This window comes from Cheilinus undulatus, linkage group 10 (genome assembly GCF_018320785.1).
Source record: "Cheilinus undulatus linkage group 10, ASM1832078v1, whole genome shotgun sequence".
NCBI lineage: Eukaryota > Metazoa > Chordata > Actinopteri > Labriformes > Labridae > Cheilinus > Cheilinus undulatus.
The window spans coordinates 32,679,825-32,694,846 of record NC_054874.1 but is presented as its reverse complement, the minus strand read 5'-3'; the positions used below and the strand labels follow the sequence as shown (position 1 = coordinate 32,694,846).

The window sequence follows — 15,022 nt, the reverse complement described above, 5'->3', positions numbered from 1 at the left end:
AAGCAGGCAAAATGAAAGTCATGAAGAAATATGTCCCCTAGTTGACATATTCCGTTGTCGCCAGTGGGTAAAATACACTTCAGCTCACGATGAGGTCATGTTTAAACCTCACCCCCTCTGTGGGAACACTGTGGGAATGTATTTGTCCTCTGGCATGCTGTACTGTGAAAGTTAGACACTTTTTCTCCACGCGTCCATTCGAAAAACTTCCCCGACCAATCCGAGCGCAGCTCTGGTGCAGTGGCTCCTCCTCCTCGCTCTCTGCTCGCACATGTAACGTTAGCAGCCTCTCCTCCGTCTGTTGCGCTATTGTCTCATTGGGGACGCAGCGTACAGAGCGTAGCACCATGGCAACTCCACTGGACCGGGGAGCTTATGAGTGATAGAAAGAGGGACGGTGTCAACAGGAAATGAAGCCTGGATTCAGGAGAGACATAGCTCGTTGATTTGCCTCGGGTGTACCGGCGGATTCCTTAATTCCAGTCTTGTGCCAGTCAGCAGGGCAGCCTGAGGCTTAAGCTGCATGGCACGTTAGTGATGGTGAGGATTATATTTCTCTCATAATTAAACGGCTTCAATGATGGCATCTCTCGCCAGGACCCGTGTTACCTGAGTCTGGACCTCTGCCCATTCATCCCTCCATTGCACTGAGCGCTGGTCACTGGTGCGCCCGGATCCCCCTGCCAGGCACCCAGACGAGGATGGCCGGCCGCCGCGGCTGCGTGAACTCGCTATGGTCGGGCACCGAGCGCGTCCGCATCGGAGAGCGCCTCAAAGCGACGCTGGCCGGGGTGCTGGAGCTGGAGGTGCTCAGGTGCAAACACCTGGAGATGGTGGACCGCGCTCTGGAGAACCAAGCCCACAGTGGCGCCAACGCAGAAGAAGAGCCACGGAGGGAGGAGAAGGAGGAGGAGGGTTGCGGGACCCCGGAGAGCGCCGAGCATGGTACTGCGACATCCCGCAGGCAACAGGTCAGTCAGTGCGTCTGTCAACCCGGATCTCCACATGACGAGATTATTAAATATGGATGTAGGGAGGATTGTGATCCGCCAACAAGCCTGTCCCTCTGCTGTTCGGTAGACAGATTTTATCGCTGCCTGGCGGCGCATGGCTGTGTCCACAGATCAGCACCCAACTAATTGAGGTGGTGCTAGAGACCATCCATGCATGCAACGCAGATCAATTTACACAACAGCAGTGTGCGCGGCCGTCACATGAAGCAAATGTCATTGAGGTCAGGGCACCAGGAGCAGCTCCTGACTGTCTGGCCCTGTGCCCTGGCTCAAGGTTATGGAGCAGGATGTGGTGGGAGGCAGGCGCTACAAATCAGGTGGAGGTCCTAGCAGACAAGCCAGAATCCAGACAGTGCTCTTTGTGTTGGCTCTGGTGTGTGAGCTCATCAGTTGTAAAGGTCACTTTGGCACCCAGTTAGCATTCAGATCACTCTGCTATCACACCAGCCACTATCTAATCCTGAGCTAAAAGTGCAGTTTTTCTGTTTCTGAGAAATCCTGAATACTCCAGTAGAGTCAGAAAGGTGAGGAAGGATGTGTGATCTACCCCCAAACACACCCACATATAAAGTAACCCATTTCCCAGCTTTGTCCTGAAATCCACACTGAGGACGTCTTTGTGTGGGGAATGACAGGAATGTGGGTTGACATGGAATACAGTGGGAGAGGATGTGAACAGGTCCCAACCTGGGGTCTTGACACTTGACACAGGTGGTGTGTTCCACTATCTCCGATCATGAAAACATAGTTTAAACTTGTGATGTCAGACAACAGAAACATCTCTAGCAGAAGAAAATAGCCAATTTGTAATTCTTTCTAGTTAAACTGAAATAAAAACTAGAGTTGCTACTTTTTAATGTAAGAATTTGCAGCTTTCCTTTCTTTTCCCAAGGGGTTAAAACATAGTTTGGTTGAGCAAGACATGGCTTTCTATGTCGCCAATCCCAAGACAAAACATGTTTGGGGCATTTTAAGATTTTCTGGACATTAAATATAAACCCATTGATGGATATAACATACCATATGAAAATACTGCCAGCTTAAATGTTTTATGGATTATTTTTATCATAGAGGAGCAATTTAGCTAGATTATTGGGTACTGTGTTGTGATACAGGCATTCGGGAGCCTACAAGACATGTCATTGTAAATCGATCCTATTCACTGCATAGACAACCTGTTTGGTTGATGAAATGATCCTCTTACTGGCATCACATTGCTCTATTAGACAAAAAAAAGGAAAAATACAAAACCTATTCTATGGATCCATATTTTAGAAGATTTTCTGCCATTGCTGTCCTTTCTTTCCATCTCTGTGTTTAAGAAACTGACATGATAAGTTCACATAGTGGTCAGGGTCTGCTGTTGAGGGTCTTTTTAACTGGCCATGCTTGGCATTTTAATTTATTCTGAGAAAGTATAAAGAATTTCCTCCAGTATGGTGAGTAATGATGCTAATGAGTGTAGTTAGTCAGCAGCCAGCAGCAAAGAAATCTTTTTTCTGTCTAAGCCAGACAACAACTAAGGTCAATTTTCAGTGTAGATGTTTTTTAAAAGAGGCAAAATCCCTCAAAGACTGCACTGAAGCAGGGAAATAGTGTTTTGCAATAATAATAAAATCTGTTTTTATCAGTGCTGGGACTGAAAGCCCCATCCCAGTCTGAGTGAGGGTATATGCATGGACATGCAGCTCATAATGTTTTGCCTTCCTCCCCACCTCCCACATACAAATATCTCCTCTATATTCACCCCCCCATGCTGTCCCATGGAGAGGCCGAGCAGCATCGCTCATTCTCACCTCTGAAGGGAGCCGACAGTGTGTCAGAGCAGGCTGGCACTGTGCCCTCTGCCCAGGCTGGCCTCCGCCCACACACAAACCAACAATATTTGCATTAATGAAGAAAAAATAATGTTCTTGTATGAAAAGTAAGCAGAATTCTGCAGCAGGTAGAGAGGACTATCATCAAATAGAGTGGTTTGTTTATTACCATGAAGGCTTACTGTAAAAGATTTCATCCCAAAACATGAGCCAATCACTTTACCTGGAATTCATGATCTATCACCATGAGAAAAACTGGCTTCACCGCTTTTAAAAATACAACTATTTTTTAAGCCGAAGGGGATTACATGACTCACAACATAATGCGCTCTACTCTACAGCAGCTTTGTTTTTTTAGGCTTTAAACACTTGAAATGTGATTCACCCTTTCTCTATCTGAAAGCAGAGAGAGGGCAGACTTTCTCAATGTACAAATCCATATTTGGCCAGTCAGGATTACACTGTAAAGTATAGTGTATTCTTCAACAGAATAAAGGAATTTAAAACAACCTTTTTAAAAACATGTTGGCATGCTTGTTTCTAAAAATATAGCATAAGTGATGCAATATTGTTTGTGGAAAAAAGGCAGGAATCTGTTTTCATTAATAGTCTGCTTCCATTTCCATATTAAGCATTCTGCATGTATTACATAAACTAGGGAAAAAAAACTTCTCAGTGTGACATTTTCACACTTTACAGAAGCACTTCTTGCCTTCGGAGCAGGTTTCAAGGCCAAGTAGGAGAAGTTGGTGATTCACTGGTTGTCGCTGCAGTTGCCATTCGATTTTCAGTGTTCAAAAATAAAACTTTTTCAGCTCAGATGCTACACAGAGGACAGGAGTGGGAGAAGAAGGGAAATTGATGCAAGCTCACCTTCGCAAACAGATACACTCCTGAGCTAAAGTGATAATCTTTGAGCAAAAATGCTCGGACAAAATTTTTTCTCTTTTCAAGTATGCTAACATAGCTTTGTTGGGTTTAGCCTTAGCTACTTAAGCTGTGTTACAGTGTTTTCATAAAGGACAGGTCTTTTTCCTGTAAGTAGACTTTTTAGTCAAGCTTTATTAAACATTTTGTAATCAGGTTTTTCAGTCAAGTTTTTGGACTTAACTTTTTGTATCCAAACCGATGCCCTAACTTTAGAGCTTAATCAGATATTATGTTATTTTGAAAATTTTAGTGTGTATTTCTGTCCTGACAGAGGCAGCAGCTCACAGTAGCGGATTGCAACGGGGGCGTCTGAGCTGTGGTCTGCAGCCAGACTGTATTGATTGTTGTGGATAGTGAACCTGTATCACTTTATATCCCCTTGAAAATGAGATACTGCATCTCAAGGAACATTGCTTCAATAAATTTGAATTCATGGATATCTTGTGTCCAGTCAGTTTTGAATTGAATATCTTTAGCAGAACAACAGTTTAAAAAATAATCATATGTGAAGGACAATGAGATGTAAAACGGACTAGATAACTGATTAATGGAGAGGGTTATCAGCAGATTTTATGTTGAAAATAACTTATTAGCTGCAGCCTTTATCTACAGTAGTTAAACCTCTTTGAATTATCTGCTGTCTTGTGTTCACTTATTTAAAGTCACTCTTAGTCACTCTTGAAATTAGTTGTAGTATTGAGAAGGATCATCTTACACAGGGAGCCACGTCCCTGATTTGTGGAGTGACACAGCCTTTGTCTCTTTTTTTTTTTTTTTACCTCAGGATCATTTTGGTTCTCCCACCTCACTCCAGAAAGCAAGCCTGTTATGTTGATACTTTAGTGGGCTGCTAAAAAAAATACCTGAATGTTTAATTTGAGAAAAAAAAACAAACAAACAAACAAAAAAAAAAACACTGGAGCACATGACTCTGTTCAGTGGTGCAGATGAAGATACACGGCGTGGGATGTCTTTAAATTTCAATAGCACATTAATAATGCATGAAACAATAAACACTGACAGCGCTGTTGAACAAGCAAGTACATCTCACAGACCACTCTCTTCGTCCCACACTGTTTGACCAAATTATTCAGCCCCTACATGGAAAGTGCTGCACTTCGTCTCTCAGCAATGCCGTAATAGACTCATTAAGAGGTGCTATATTATTTGTGTAGCCCTGATTACAGTTGCGTTGTTGTCCGGTCAACCCATACATTTTCTCCATACTGCTCCGAGAGGCAGAGCTGCAACCTCACATAAAGCCATATCATATTACAGAGCTCTGAGCAAACCCCCACCCACTTGTCTGTTAGTCTCTCATAATTTGATCATGCACTGGTCTCTGTGTAACATTATATCCTGTTATGTGGAATAGATGTTGTTGGGAGGAGAAAATGGAGCAGAAAGGATTTTGTTTAAGGTTATACAGATAGCTAACCTTTAAATAGATAGAATAGGAGAGAGGGATAACTTCAGCCCAGGCACACACTATTGCAGGGGTGTATTTGCTGTGAGCTGGGATTTTGATGCCACAGACAACAGAGTGGAAGCCAGACTGGAATGTGTGTGCTCAAGCAGAGGATGAGTTAAATATTTCGCCATTCGCTGTGCTGTTGTGGTTCTGTGTGGGAGGAGAGGTGAGCAAGAGTTAGATAGAGAGCGGCTGTAGCTATGGTGAGTACGGGGCTTGAAGGATATTACAGAAGTGGGGGGGATTATTTGTCAGGGTGTGGGGGAGGTGGGGGTCCTTCAAGATGCCCTTCTCTCTCACCCGGCAACCGCTCAGCCAGCCCCCCTCCCTGCCTCACCCCCTCCGCCTTCACTCACTCAGTGACTCACTCTTTTATTTCCCAGTTTGTGTCTCTTATTTCCTCCCTTACACTTGTTTTTGGTCACCCACTCAGCCACGACTAGATGCACTAGAGAGAGAGAGAGAGAGAGAGAGAGAGAGAGAGAGAAAACGGGACAGTAGTGAGTAGAGGCTGCTTATCTCACAGCAGAAGAAAGGAGATAAGCCTAATACAGGTCAAAGTCTGCCACTCTTTCTCCCACTTCTTTTCCTTCCTCCCCATTCCCCCCTCACCCCTTCCCTTCTGCCACTCTGGCTGCTCTTTGTTACGTCATCTGTCTTCTTCCATTATCTTTTCAACCCCTCCTTATTTGCCACCCCAGCAGTGAGTCACCTGTATTGTTCCTTCAGTAACAAGGGGGATTGATCAGTACCACTAACAGTGTTTCTGTTGTCCACGCTCGATCAGTCTAATGCAGGGGTTCCTCTCAGTTGCCATCCTGAACGGGTGGGGATAGGGGATTTAGAAGATAATTAGACACTTGGAGAAGGGGGGGTTTCTCCACAAGCCCCAACTAATCAAGGAAATGGAGGCACTTTTCTAACTTGACAGGGTGATTGTTATTGTTGCTGTTAGCGTGCCTGGTCTCATTCCTGACTGTTAGGGTAAGAGGTGTTGCATCATGGCAGTGTAGGCCTATCTTGTAAATGTTATCATGGAAGCACAATCCTACTGCTCACAAAGACATGCTGTGCCCTTATTGTAAGCAGTTTAAAGTGCCTAAGTGTCCTTACCCAAATCTTGTTCTTAGATGAATCTTAAACTCAAGTACATTACTTTACTCAAGTAAAACCACTTTCTACTCTCATTTTTGCCACACACTCCACTTTATTGTATTTAAGTAAGGGATGTGGTATAAGCCCGGCAGGTTCTTTCTGGGAGTACCATGCTTTAAGATGTAAATTTCTATAGAATCTGAATAAATCAATTTTAACTTCAAAATGGTTAGTGTTATATTTGGGGACAAAGGATAAGCCTTTTGACAGTACCTTAGCTTGATGTGGGGTCAGGTCAAGGGGGTAGAGGTTGATCACCGCAGCTTCTTAGATCATATAAAAAAACTATCATCTCCACAGCTCAGATCAAAGCAGCTTCCATCATACGTTGCCACCTTCTACAACCTTCTAATTAACTGAAAAAAAGACCCTTCGGGTATACATGCAGTGATATGTTACAGTAAACAGGCTAGGCAGATTAAACATGCCATCCTATCCAACTGGGGCATCCTCAGGAGTGACCCCTCTTTGAAGGAGATATTGGATCAGCCACCTAGCTTCCATCACAAAAGAGCTCCCTCTCTTAAAGATAAACTGACTCATAGCTATCTTCCAGCAAGAAGGGAAGCCCAGTGGCTCAAGAGAGCTATTGGAAGCTTTAAATGTCTGTAATCTAGCTGTAATCACTGCCCTAATCTTATACAACAGAAGGAATTTACAGATTTAAAAACAGGAGAGGTACACAAGATTAAACATTTCATAAACTGCAATTCGACACATGTAGTATACCGCCTCATCTGTCCTTGCAAATGCTTTTACATAGGATGCACAAAAAGGCATTTAAAAGATAGGGTAGCTGAACATAAATTACTAACAATGTGGACTACCCTATGGCCTGCCATTTCCAGGAATGTCATCAAAGCAACGACGGCCTTCTGAAGGTAGAAGGTTTGGTACTAGTGGAGCAGTCGGTTAAAAGGTGGTGATCATCTTAAAAACTGCTTCAAAGAGAGACATTCTGGATCTTTAGGTTTGGTGCTATTGCTTATCCAGGTCTCAATAAGGAGATTGATTTCAAACCTTTTCTAAAGAAGATGTTTTAAAAAATTGATAATAATTTAGATCAATGTTGTTAGATAAACATATTTTTATATAACATCTACCTCATTAGGATATAGATCGGCCTATATTCGAATTTTAAACTAATATTTTGTTTGAATTGAGGAACTTACTATGCTTTCACACTCATCCCTTCTTTGAGCGTCTTACCCCCCTTTTTGTGAATCTGTCTTAAGATAATTGATGTTTTTACTGTAACCTGTTACATCTTAAGTATGTGTGTGCATGTACATATATATATATGTGTATGTATATGTGTGTGTATGTGTATATGTATATGTGCTCAAGGGCGCCAAAAAGGGGAGAATAAGGAGAAGGATTCTAGGGGCCCATGATTGACAGGGGCCCAGAGAGGTCCCTACTACAATTATAATACAGACAAAATAATGACACTCAGTAATATACGTACAATCACACATATTTTATTTACTATGTATTGGTAACACTAAGTTTATTTGTTCTGGAAACAATTGATTATGTAATTATAATCGGGGTATCAGTCTTTCAGCAAATAACTGAATCTAAATGAATTTCATTGTATTTTCAGTGCTTCCCCTACCAAGTAACTGTCATGTTGTTCTTTTCACAAATATGGGAATGATAGTCAAAAATATCATTAAAATGCATAGTTTTATGAAGTCAAAATCCCTGGCAGCACCCCTGTATGTGCTCATATATATAGTGCTTAACAAATTTATTAGACCACTACCCAAAGTAAGGTTTATGACAGCTGTCCTAAATTAACAGCATTGGTAATTACCAAAATCATTTTTCATGTTTCTGCAATGGTTAATACACCAATATTTAGAAGCTCTTCAACCCAAATGATATTTTTAATGCTAAAATATCATTATTATTGTTATCCACAAATTTTCAAATTTACTGATTTACAAAAAAACTGAAAAAAAATAGTAAAGCACATTATTATTTCTTGATTAATATGTCAAATTATAGTTATTTACTTGCATTCCTGAACAGAAAAATTAGTTTTAGTGGTTGAATGCTATGCTTGATTCAATTTCTGACTTCTCAAAGAAGCCCAGTGAGCTGGCTCAAATTTGGGGATAAAAAGGTGAATTCAGTTTGAAAATCCTCATTCCTGTTCAAAATGGTGAAACATGGAGAGCTCACTGGAAATGAAAGAGCCCACATTAAAGCACTTCATGATGCTGGATGGTCTCTGAAACAAATATGATAGGTGGTCTAATAAATTTGTTAAGCACTGTATATATATATTTTATGTCCTGCATCTTTCGATGTATTTAGCTTATATTCTGCTTTATAGACATTTTACATATACAGCATATTTAGCTTTCTGTCATTCTCTCTTATAATTCTTCATTGATATTTGTCTTTAACTTTTTTCCCACAAATTATAAGCGGTTATATATTCATTCTGAGAATTTCTTTAGCATTGTACCTTCAAGCTGGTGTTGATTCAGCCTTCACATCACATGATTTTTTTTTAAATGAACCTCACCTGTGTCTGTGTCTTGTTCACGCCCTGATGAAGACCCTGTGTGGTTGAAACCGGTCAGCTTTCCTTGTGATTATATTGTTTTATTAGATATTCCCTGAAACATTAAAGGCTTTTTAACCAAATCCTTGACTTGAGTGAGTGTGCCTGAAGATAGCCCTGGTGGCTTCTCCCGTTTTTCAAAATAAAATTGTGGCCCTTTCCTGAGTTGACCCTGACAATATGCTTGGAATAACACAGAAAACACATTCTTCTCAAGGGCTAAAAATGTAACCAGCTGTAGTTCAGACTAAAACTGCAATGTTTGGCTTAGAACTACTTTAAAGAAGTAAACTTCAGTCAGGGTAGGGCTGTGTGCGCTGTTTAAAACTCCATAAACTCAATGCTTACATTTGTAAATTTTGCTGCTATGTAAAGCGAAAGTATCACAGCTGTAGCTTTTGACAGAAAGGTTCATATCTGCTGATACCAATGTTCGACTTTTTAAGCCATTATGCCCATATTTGGGTGCATTCCTTATACTAAGCAAATAAATGAACTGTGAAAAGCTAACATTAATTATCAGAATTAGCATTAAATGCAACATGGAGAATCTAAAATAAATCAATTGCACCACTAGATGTGCAACAGCAACTCTGATAGTAACTGGTAGCTGGAGTTTCATCTGACTACAAAGAAATACTGAGTGTCTAAAATGCACACATGCTGAGTGAAAAAGCATTGCTTGTTTGCATAAAATTATTATTCCCATTTTGCTTAAAAATCATCTATTTTCTTGAGAAGTATTTTCACTTGTAATGTTTTTTTGCAATGTTTCTTTTTGATTATTATTTTTTAAAGGACTGTGTCCTTATATTTCTAACTGTTTTTATGTAAACTTTTTTAAAATCTGTTTTTGTTAAGAGTACAATGGCCTCCATAAAGTGCTAAAAATCAATATTGTGCTTTTTTGGATTCATTGTATATTGTTATATTTAATTATGCAACAATACAGTCAGTTTATAGTGACTGCCTTTGATGGGAATTATAATACCTATTGTTATATTTTGTCCCTTCTGCTGTCCAATAGAATAATTTTGGTACTATAAACCAAACTCAAAATGCCAGATTTAAATTATTTTGATTTAAATAAACATTGGTCTTCTTTAACTGGTTTGCCCTTTTGTCCATAAAACTAATGGTTTCATACTATTTTGTTAAAATGGGGCATTTTAGACACGTTTAGATTGTTCTCAAAGACATTGTACTTTTTGATGTCAGTGTTGCTTGGACTTATTCTATCACCTTTTTTCTTTTTCAGGCTCCTTCTCCTTCTGATAATGAGGTTCTGCCCTGTCAGAGCAGCCCTGAGGACTGTAGCAGTAATGCAGGGGATGGAACCGTCCATACCTCATCTGGCAGGGGGAATAACTCACGCTGGTCAATGCTGTCCTGGGACGCTCCCTCTGACCTCCTCTCTCCCCCAACACCTGACCCTGGTGGTATGATCAATCTGGACTGTGACTCACGACCTAGTTCAGGTGACCTTGCACAGACACACAAACTCGCATAAGCCTCAACATTTCTTGTTCTTGTGCAATGAGCAACAGTTTTTCACCTTCTGATAAAACTGTAGCTAGTCTTGAGTAAGAGAAGTTCCTCTACAGATTAATCATACCCTTTTATACTTTTGTTTGCTTGCTGTGACTTGGCATTGGCTGCTTTTTTTCTCTCCCAGCATCAACTTTGCCGAATGCGTTGCCAAACTTTTATCTGGTCTCTCTGTAACTGTGCTCTTTGTATTAACACCCAACAGTCCCCCTCCAGAAGCAATCATTCACAGTTTCGTTTATGTAATTCTTTAACATCTTAGAGACTACCTGGCAAGTTACTAAAGCCAAACCTGAAAACTAAATGTCTTTTTTCATAATTCTAGGGCAGATAACTAAGTTTGGGTGTCTGAATACGATCACATAGTTTTTAACCTGATTTTGTTTATCACACTGACTTTTTTTCTTAAAAAGTCTAAACTATACTTGTGCTGTTCTCAAGGAAACCATTTCTTTCCTCGAGACAGCCAAAGCATTACCAAAGAGACACTAATAATAATAATACAATAATAATTTCTATGAACCACTTAAAAACACATGTAATCAGAGCACAAAGAGTAAAAAGTTAACTGCAACCAGAGTGGCCCACGACTCTAAGAGGTCCTTTTTCATATCTTGTTATAGAACAAACATGCATTTTTTCAATTTAGTATATACAAAGTCATATGTTTTCACTAAATTCCTTTCTCTTTGTCATGTCAAGGCTTCTACTCTGTGAGTGGCAGCTCTCTCTCCGACTCTTGCTACTCTGTGTCCAGTGAAGGTGCCCAAGGAGGTTTGGCACCACTGACCAGACCACTGAAGCTGTGGGAGCAGGTTCCTCCATCTTCTGACAACACTGACATCCTGTGGTCAGAAGGTGCAGTGCAACAGCAACCTGCACAACAGAGCATCCCGGAAAATCCACCAACAGATCGTACACCAGTACCAGGTGAGTTTGACTGGACAGTAAAGCTTTATCCTGTACATTCGTCCATGCAGCTATAAATTTGCAGCCATTTTCAAAAGTTTGTATGAAAAGTTAACAGTTTACGCCTCTTCTCTCTGACAGGCCAAAGTGACCTCGACAAAACTGGTCTAAGCTTCTTGTCTGACCTCTGCTCAGAACTCGGCGATTCTCTGATCTTTTCTCTTCTCCCACTTCTCGACCCCAACTCTCCTTCAAACACCACCACTCCCTCCAATTTGAAACCCCATTTGGACCCCCGCTATTGTACAGATCTGGTGTCCCGTCGGACCAAAGAAGTGTACCCTTATCCCAGCCCACTGCATGCAGTTGCCCTCCAGAGCCCACTCTTCACCTCCCAGAGCCAAGAGCAATCACCGTCTCAAAGCCCTGAAGAACCCCAACCCGACGACCAACAAGAATCCGACACTGGCTCTACTCTGCCTCTCCAGGCTCACAAGCCTCCCACTTCCCCTTCTTTTACACACCTGGAGCAATACATCTCTCGGCTGGCTCAACAGTACCACAATCGAGTAACTTCATCCTCCTCAGATTTCTCTACTGCAGCAAACCCTGGCACTGCCACAAAGAGAAACCTTTGTACCTCTGGAAAAAGTCAAGGTTCTACCCAGTCTCTATCTGCCTTTGAGAGCTGCAATACACTCAGCATCACTCCCTGCAAATCACTACTAGGTAACTCTGCCAGAGTCAGCCTCAGCACTACAGGAAAAAAAGCCACTAGGAATTCAATCAACTTGGGTAACCTACCTTCAGCAACTGGAGAGGACTTGAATATAAATCTGCACCTCAACCTGAACTTGAACCTGACTCCTGGACTGAATTCTAGCCAGGGTCTTGTGGACAATTCAAAATCAGGCAGTTGTGGAGCTTTAAGAGGCGACTGTGCTGCTGCCTCCACGACTTCTGCTACATCAACATCTACAGCTACACCCATCCCAGCACTTAGACCTCGCCCTCGCATTTCAACATGTCCAAGCAGCTTGAGCCATCGCAGTTCATTAGAGGTCCCATCAGGGCCTGGACCCAATCCAGCTTTTGGGTCATCTTCCTTCTGTCGCTCATTAGACTGGAGCAGTGGTGCTCCCTCTGAGACTGGACCATCAGTGTTTGGTGCAAACTCTGGATCTGCTCCTGGGTCACAGCGCAGCAGCATGATCCATGAGTACAGTTCCAGTCCCAAGGTTAGCGAAGACTCCCCCATGGTGGGGGAAATCTCCCGTCTCTCTGGACTGTCCAGGGCCGTTGTGGTCGGCCTGATGGAACAAGGTGTCGAGCTAGATATTGACTGCTTCCAAACAGATGCTACAGGTGAGGTAAAGGGTCACAGTAAAACTCACCTGACAACCCAAACAGATCAGTCACATGACCATGCTAGACTGACCGATCTGAACACCCAGAGACCAATACAGCTGTCTCTTAGTGTCACCCATTCTCCACAGTCTCAGTCCAGCCTCACTCCTCCTTTGTCGCACTCCAGCAGCCCCATACACCCTTATCAGTCCATCCACATTCCCTCACCCCACTACTCTTCACATTACCATTACCAGCAGATCCCTTCCACATCGGACATTCCCTCTTCCACAGCCTCCTCCCCTGCCTCTCGCCTTACCCCACGGGGCCACTCCCCTCCCAGGCCCCTTCAGCCATCCCCTATGGGTGCTACCCCGCTATCTGTTTTCCGTCGTGATGCACCCTTCCAGTGCTCTCTGCCTCGCACCCACACCAGAAGCTCCCCCTCAGAGCATAGTGGTTTCCAACATAGAGGTGGATCACTTCGACAGAGTGGGGGAGGAACTACAGGTAGTGGTGGGTGGAAGAGGGTGGAAGGGGAAGGGCTTTATAGAGGAAAGCATGCCTCTCACAAGTTGGTCAGGGCAGCTACCGTAAGCAGCTATGCCCGAAAAGAGGACTATTGCTCTGATTGGGGAGAGGAACAGGAGGCAGAGCTATCAGCAGCCCAGACATCAAAGAAGACCTCAATCAAACTCTTAAAGGGCTTTGAGGGACGTTTGTGGGGGAGAGAGTCTGAAAACGAAAAAGAGGAGATAGACAGAGCTGAGTATGGCTATGGGTGGAGAAGGAATAGTGTTGGAAGCTGGAGGAGGGAGCATAGAAAATTGAAGGCTTCATCAAGTAGTGACAAGAGGCCAAAAGTTGATAACTCCCCCATTTTCCATAATAAGAAAGGGAAGGAAGATGGGGAGAGGCGCAGCTCCAGTCTCAGGCTTTCCAGGAGGGCTTTGTTTAGGAGTGAGTCTCAAGGCTTGTTGATGCCCCGTAACCACAGCGAGGAGCCCACAAAGCGGGCACACTGGGTCTCCTCATTAGATGTCGGACAAGGTGGCATGTACATCAGCAAAGGCGAAGGGGTCAGACTGCTGAGAGCAAAGGGCGAAGACAAACACCTGTCCTCCACGGCCAGTCTCTTTAACCTCTCTCGTTCTCAGAGCCTTGAGGGCAGTTGCCATTCCATCTCCCCTCTCTCCTCCCCTTCCTTTTCTCCATCTCCTCCTCCACAGCTGCCCCTCCAACGCTCTAGATCCCTAAGGGACTTGGGAAGGAGAGTGTTTGGCTCAATGAGGTCCCTGAGTCTCAAACGGAAGCCATCCAAGAAGTGACTCTTGTACAATAAATAAACTCTGCAGTAAATGCATTTCAGATGTGTTACATTCAGATAATCGGTAATGAATAGTATTATATTTCAAGTAAAATGAACCATCCTCATTTTAAGATTTCAAGTTTGTGAGATAAATGACTGATACAATTCAAGTACAGTTGTGAAAATTACAGCCATAAGTATCTGTCAGTACTTTTGACAACCATCAACTAAGCCTTATCATTTAATATTGTTCTGGGCTCAAGCAAGTATTTTGTATATTTCAGAAACATGCACATTTTTCAGCCTCTAATCTGGATCTGCAGCATCACCTGTGTGCTTTCTAGCCAAACAAGTGCATTACCTCCTAAATTCTCCACACTGGCAATACATTATAAACATACAGTAACATCAGTGGCACTGTAGGATGCAGCATTTCCCATTAAGAATATCGATAAACACCATAATAGTTTCATATTTTATAAACCTTATTAAAGATTGTATTCTTGAGAGTATCAGTGGGGATTTTACAGTCTGAATGTTGCTTCAAAGGATTTGACATCTCCATGGGAACATTTTCCTGTTTCTCTATTTTTTGGCTAAAAACTAGTCTGATTTGAGGATATTGAACACAGACAAATAATACTTGCTGTGAACAGTGAGCAGTTCTATTGCATTTTAGTTGAATGATGCTGTAAACATGAGTATGAATGTGTTTGTGTGAATCCCTCTCCTGCATGCTGCTCTGTAGCTTGTTCAGTAATATAGCTATTGTAAGAGTGTGTTTTCCTGTTTGTTTAATGGCAATTTTGCCTCTGAAGTACAATCATATTGGCAAGATAATGACCAAAACAAAGCAAGTACTCTTTAACTTGATATAGTGCTCAGGATTTTCAAAGTGAATACTGAATGATTAAAATACTGTTGATATACTCAAGTGAAATGTGG

At 42.2% G+C, this 15,022-nt stretch overlaps 1 protein-coding gene across 1 annotated transcript; it reads left to right on the top strand.

The window, feature by feature from the left end:
- Positions 1-214: 214 nt before the first annotated feature.
- si:ch211-168f7.5 lies at positions 215-15,011 on the top strand. Its single transcript, XM_041797884.1, has 4 exons — positions 215-971; positions 10,223-10,442; positions 11,215-11,442; positions 11,563-15,011. The coding sequence occupies exons 1-4, from the start codon at positions 702-704 to the stop codon at positions 14,094-14,096; spliced, it is 3,252 nt and encodes a 1,083-aa protein (XP_041653818.1). The 5' UTR covers positions 215-701; the 3' UTR covers positions 14,097-15,011.
- Positions 15,012-15,022: the final 11 nt, after the last annotated feature.

Coding starts and splice junctions, on each gene's coding strand:
- si:ch211-168f7.5 (XM_041797884.1), top strand. CDS start 702: ATGGCCGGCCGCCGCGGCTGCGTGAACTCGCTATGGTCGGGCACCGAG. Junction 972..10,222: donor CGACATCCCGCAGGCAACAG/GTCAGTCAGTGC, acceptor TTTCTTTTTCAG/GCTCCTTCTCCTTCTGATAA. Junction 10,443..11,214: donor TGACTCACGACCTAGTTCAG/GTGACCTTGCAC, acceptor TGTCATGTCAAG/GCTTCTACTCTGTGAGTGGC.